General features: G+C 51.0%; 1 protein-coding gene across 1 annotated transcript; it reads right to left on the bottom strand.

Moving 5' to 3' along the window:
- Positions 1-625: 625 nt before the first annotated feature.
- LOC123064760 (uncharacterized) lies at positions 626-2351 on the bottom strand. Its single transcript, XM_044488162.1, has 3 exons — positions 2270-2351; positions 1626-2186; positions 626-1525 (listed from the first exon to the last, which is right to left on the bottom strand). The coding sequence occupies exons 2-3, from the start codon at positions 2163-2165 to the stop codon at positions 797-799; spliced, it is 1269 nt and encodes a 422-aa protein (XP_044344097.1). The 5' UTR covers positions 2166-2186; positions 2270-2351; the 3' UTR covers positions 626-796.
- Positions 2352-6087: the final 3736 nt, after the last annotated feature.

The raw sequence follows: 6087 nt of genomic DNA on the forward strand, positions 1-6087 counted from the left end.
TGGAACGGATTGACGTTCTTCTAGATAAAGTCTCTTGTGTTTGAATCAAATGTTGGTCAGCCCATCACGAGCCAGGCACGCGTGCTAATGTATCGTCCTGCCGGGCACGGCCTAGTTGGCCATGTTTCGTGTACATCATGGCAATGCTGAAGAGGGAGCGTCTTGTGCTTGGTGGCCACCCTCATGGTGGCTATGGCTATTACCTTTGTCCTCTCCTCGCGGGACGCTCATAAACAGGTTGATAAATGAATTTTATCATGGTGGTCACGCCTCAACCAAAAGTTTAATTTGTTCATTATCCCATACTTGTTTCTCTTTTGTGATGCAATACTGAACTATGGAGAGTCAAGCAAAAGCAAAGAAAACAACATCTCACAATCCATACAGTAGTTTCTAGCATTCGAGGGAGGAAAAATAGTGGAAACCATGTTGCATGTGCGTGGCCTTGTGAGGCTGACGACGATCTTGCAACAAAAGGGCAAGATAGTGATGCATGCCAGTGAGCCCTGCTCCCATCCAAACAGAGAATCCAACGTGGGCTGACAGAGATTCCATTTTTTTTTTATTTTCACTTCAAAAACCAAAACTCAGCTGAACAAAGAAGCGCAAATCATCCGCAAATTAATTAACAACCATGCAAATCCATCCATACCAGCCGGGGTTTTCCATCAGAAAATCATACAGTAGTACGTACTCCTGCTAGGGTTCATGTGCAGATCGATAGGACAGTGACCCAACTAAAACAGTAGCGAAGGCCATGGTGATTAGCTAGCTAGGTTAGAGAGGCCGGGCTAATTCACGTCAACTTAGTGAGACAAAGGCGCAGATGAAGCTCGCCGGACTCTCCTCCGTGCAGCATGTTGGGGCTGACGTGGGCGTGGAGCCAGCCCTGCTCCATGTCCACGGCGCCGGGGACGGAGCAGCTGGCCACCGTCGCCTTCAGCCTGAAGCTGCACCCGAGCGGCTGGCGCGGGGGCGCCGGAGGGCCGTCCACCCAGAGCACGCCCGTGTACAGGGGCTTCGCGTCCGCGTCCGCGTCGGCGTTGCCCCTGACGCACACGACGGTGACGGGCCGGCGGCCGCCCCGGTCCCTGCCGGCGCCCACGGCCAGGAGGAACACGCGGCCGTCCTCCGCGACCAGCAGGCGGCGCTGGTCCTCGGACGACGCCGGCACGACGAACGGCTGGGGCACCTCGTACTTGATCTTCTCCACGGGCCACGCGTGCGCGCCGGACGGCGACGCGAGGTGGCGCACGAGCTTCGCCGGCGAGCCCACGAAGCGGCAGTCGAAGCAGTAGCAGGGCGCGTGCTTGCAGCTGGCCTTGTGGTCGGCGGCCGAGTGGTAGGGGATGTCGTCCACGGCGCAACCGTATCCCTTGTAGAGGCACGGCACCTTGTAGGCGTCGACCACGCCGTTCATGAAGCGGGAGTGGGTGTAGGACACGTCGCGCCCGCATGGACCGCAGCGCTTGTTCGCGCCGCCGTCGCCGCCGCAGGCGTGGCACACGAAGTGCTCGTTCTCGCACTGCAATTCACAAGTCCATGTACGCATGATTCAAACTTGAGTTTCCTTCCACGGGTAATTCTAGTAGTTCAAATGTAGGAGTCGGAGCGAGAGCGATTACCCTGAATACTGGAGGCTTGAGGGGGCAAAGACAGGCGGCGCAGTGAAACGACTTCTTCGGCAAGGCCAAGATGGCGACCTCCACATCTTCCGCCGCCCCGGCTAACATTGCCGCATCTTCTTGTTCGGCCACTTCGTCTTCCGGCTTCACCACGCGGACTGGCTTCACAGTGGCCACTGGACTGGTCGGCTCCAGGTCCACCACCATGGCAGCTGAACCGGGGGCCGCCGGCGCCGGCGCCATGGCGGCCACTGGGCTGGTCACCACGACCGTGGCGGCTGGCGTAGTCATGTCTCCCTCCGTCGTGGCCGCTGGACTGGGCGCGGCCGGCGCCGGCGGCATGGCGGCCAGGGGACTGGTCACCGCCACCGCGGGGCCCTGCTTTGCCGTGGCAACAGGGCTGGGCGCCGCCGGTGCCGATGGTGCCGCGGTGGCCACCGGACTGCTGGATAGCGCCAGGACGCTCGACTTCTTGCCGCCGCTCCCCTCCGCGCTCGCGGAGCACCGTGGCCTCTTCTTGTGCTGCTGCTGCTCCCCCATCGAGATCGACCGGTGCTCCACCTGAAATTTTGACCGGCCGGAGTGGGGATCGTATCACAATAATTGAGAGAAAGAGAGAGACGGAGGGAGGGAGAGAGAGTTACTGAAAGAAGACGAGGTAGGTGTGGTGGGCAGGGCGCGGGGCACGGTTGTTCTGCTGGAACAAGACGGGGTTGCTCTGCTCTGACCAATGGTGTGAAGTGAAGGTAAAGTGTTCATTGTCTCCTTGCTACAGTAGTTCAGCTGACGTCCAAAGCAACAACCATATCCTCCGATGCTTTTTTCTTTTCTTTGAGTTGATCTGCATAATGCTATGAAAATTTTAAAGGTACTTATCATTCTTTCTCTTTTTTGGGGAAAAAAAATTCTTTGATACATTATGGAAATTTGATACATTCTGAATGATAAGTACTAGTATGCTAAGAGCAACTCCAACACGCCGACCAAAACGGACAACAATTTTATCTTTTTTGTCCGTTTGGGTCGGCCGCCTGCTCGGTGTCCGCCTTGTTTATGATCTAGGTCGGCAATGCATCCAACGCGTCGATCCATATTTGCCGGCATGGTCGGTTGGTCGCCGTTTTTGAACAAATATGCATACATTTTGCATAGTTTCACAAGCAAAACAAAAATAGCATAGTTTCATAACCAAATAAATTTAGCATAGCCTTACAAGCCGAATGAAATAATTTGTCTCAAATACATTTTTTAAAAGATACATATATTAGTTGTCAACATGAGCCCACATATACTCAACCAAATCATTTTGTAGCTGCATGTGAGTTTCCTAATCACCCATTTCATGATAAAATTGGGTGAACTGTGCAAACGTTGTCGCTCCCCCTCCATGATCAGGCACGACATTATCACCCTGAAACTGAAACCCTTGATTGTAAATACGTTTCGGACGCTCATCCTCTACGATCATATTGTGCATGATCACATAAGCAGTCATCATCTCCCACAACTTCTTGGTGCTCCAAGTTCTAGCAGGATCCAGAACGGCGCCCCATCGAGATTGCAGAACACCAAAGGCACACTCGACATCCTTCCTAGCACTCTCTTGCTCTTGGAAAAATCATTTCCTCTTCTCTTCGACAGGGTTGGAGATTGTCTTCATAATAGTGGTCCACTAAGGATAGATACCATCACCTAGGTAGTATCCTTTGTCGGAGTTGTGGCCATTGATGTTAACACTCACCGGCGGGTTGTTGCCTTCGACAAGCCTTGCAAACACCGGCGAACATTGATATCATTGTGCGGTCCGGCCATGCCGAAGAAAGAGTGTCAGATCCAGAGATCTTATGAGGCCACAACCTCAAGTATGATAGTGCAAGCCCTGACATGGCCCTTGTACTGCCCTTGCCAAGCAGAAGGGCAATTCTTCCACTCCTAGTGCATGCAGTCTATACTGCCAAGCATCCCTGGGAAGCCCATGCTGGCATTCATCGCCAACAAGCGGGCTATATCTTGAGCAGTCGGCTCTCTCAGGTACTTAGGGCCAAACACAACAATCACGAAATTGTGAAACATGACATGGACTCTAGGCATGTAGACTCACTCATATGGACGCACTCATCAATGAGAATACCGGGCACTCCATATGCAAGCATCTGGATGGTTGCAGTGCATTTCTGATAAGATGAGAAGTCAATCAATCCAATGGCATCCTCTTTGCACTCAAAATAATTATCGTATCCGACCACCCCTCTCTAATACGGTTGAAAAGATACCTAGCCATACAAAAATGCCGTCGGAATTTCTGATGTTTGAACAGCGGGTTGGTGTCAAAGTAGTCCTTCCAAAGAAGGAAATGGTCGCTTTCTCGATTGCGATTCAATGACGGAAAGTGCCCCGGGATCGAGCCCCAGAACAACGACCGCTGCCTATTAAGGTGGTCATGGACCAACACGGCATCCAACATCTCCTCCGCATCATCAGATGATGAATCGTCGGAGTCGCATAGTAAATTGTGGAAAAAGAAGTCGTCGGCGGAGCCCATTTTGTACCTTGGCAAACTGTCGAACAGCTTGCGGGCGTCGACGAAGAAGCTCGCCGCCGAAGTGAGCGCGCCTCCACTGGACCAGGTGGCTGGCCTGGCGGCGTCCGATGAGCGTGGCAGCATCAGGACAGCAGGCAGTGTCGGGCGAAGGAGCTGGCTCGGGCGGGGAGGCGGTTTCTTGCTCACAACGACATCAGAGTGGGGGGGGGGAGGGAGCTGCGGTGGCCAGGCGCCGAGGCGGTGGTGGCGGTGATGTGGTGTTGGTGGTGAGGTGTGTCGGGGCTATTGGCGGAGTCACCGGAAATGGGCGGCGACGAGGCGGGGATGGGCGAGGGTTTGTTGTCGATGTGGGTGGAAGAGGATGGCCAATGTGCCACCGACTAGCTAGCGAGCTAGGGGGAGGAGTAGGTGCGTGACGCGCGCGTCCGCTTCGTGTCCGCGCTGACGCAAATCAGGCTAAAAAGTGGGCCGAGAAGCGGACGAAAAGCGGGCGCATCCGTTTGGATCTGCGCATTGGGCCAACTTTTTCATCCATGCCGACCTAAACAAACGCGCACAGGCGAAATGGGTCGGCGCATTGGAGTTACTTTAAGACGGAGATTAATTGCTGCCACACCCTGCGCCTATCTGTAGTCGATAAATATATTAAAAAAACTTGTCGAGCTTTGTAATGTCCCCTTCTCAGAACCGTAGCAAATCAGCACCAGGTCATTTTCTCCTGTTACGGTAATATACCATAAACAATCATCCTTTAGGAGCTATATTATCCCTCTAGGAGAGCTAGTATAGTTGGCCATAAGGTCACAACCCATCTTCATTCCATTTTGAAAAAAGTCCACTTTTCGTCTCTCAATTCTTCGGTCTGCTCACTTTTGGTCCATCAACTCTAAAACCGGACAGATTGCACCAGAACTCTCGAAACCGGCCACTTTTCATCCCTGCGGGGTTTCGCTGCCGAGTCAACCCGGTTTTGACCGTGATGTGAAGAGTGATCCGATGAACAGTAAATTCAAAAACAATAGCATAAAAATAAAAAAACTGAAATTTTATGCATCGAAGATACTCATGCGCAAGGTGCGTGCCAATTTTCGTCATGTTTGGACGTTTGAGAAGCTCGCAGCAAAAAAAAAAATCTACTCTACGATGAACAATAAATTCAAAAAATAGCAAACAGTAAAAAAAATCTGAATTTTTTTATCATCGAAAATGCTCGGGTGGCAAGGTGCATGCAAATTTTCGTGCTAAAATAACGTCCGAGGGTTTGGAAACCACCCGAAGCGGCACGCACACGTATGCTATTTTTTCTTCCACAAGCTCCTCGGATGTCATTTTAGTACAAAAATTTGCATGCACCATCCGCATCTGAGCATCTTCCATTCCAAACCCTCAGACGTTATTTTAGCACGAAAATTTGCATGCACCTTGCACCATCCGCATCTTCAGATATATTTTTTTTGAATTTTGTTGTTATTTTTTGAATTTGCTGTTCATCGTAGAGTAGATCTACTTTTTTTTTGCCGCGAGCTCCTTGAACGTCCAAACATGACGAAAATTGGCACACACAATGCGCACCTGAGTATCTTCGATGTCATAAAATTTCAGATTTTTTTGATTTTATTTGCTATTTTTTTGAATTTAGTGTTCATAGGAGCACTGATCACGTCATGGTCAAAACCGGGTTGACTCGGCAGCGAAACTCCGCAGGGACGAAAAATGGCTGGTTTCAAGAGTTCGTGGTGCGATTTGTCCGGTTTTAGAGTTCAGAGACCAAAAGTGAGCAGACCGAAGAATTGAGGGACGAAAAGTAGACTTTTCTTTTCCATTTTCTATTTTAAAACTTCGGGTTTTAAATACTTTTTCCACATTAGAAGCTTAGTTCTTTTGAGCAGAAAGAACCATAATTACTTGATTAGCATAAAT

Source organism: Triticum aestivum, chromosome 3B (genome assembly GCF_018294505.1).
Source record: "Triticum aestivum cultivar Chinese Spring chromosome 3B, IWGSC CS RefSeq v2.1, whole genome shotgun sequence".
NCBI classification, from domain to species: Eukaryota; Viridiplantae; Streptophyta; class Magnoliopsida; order Poales; family Poaceae; genus Triticum; species Triticum aestivum.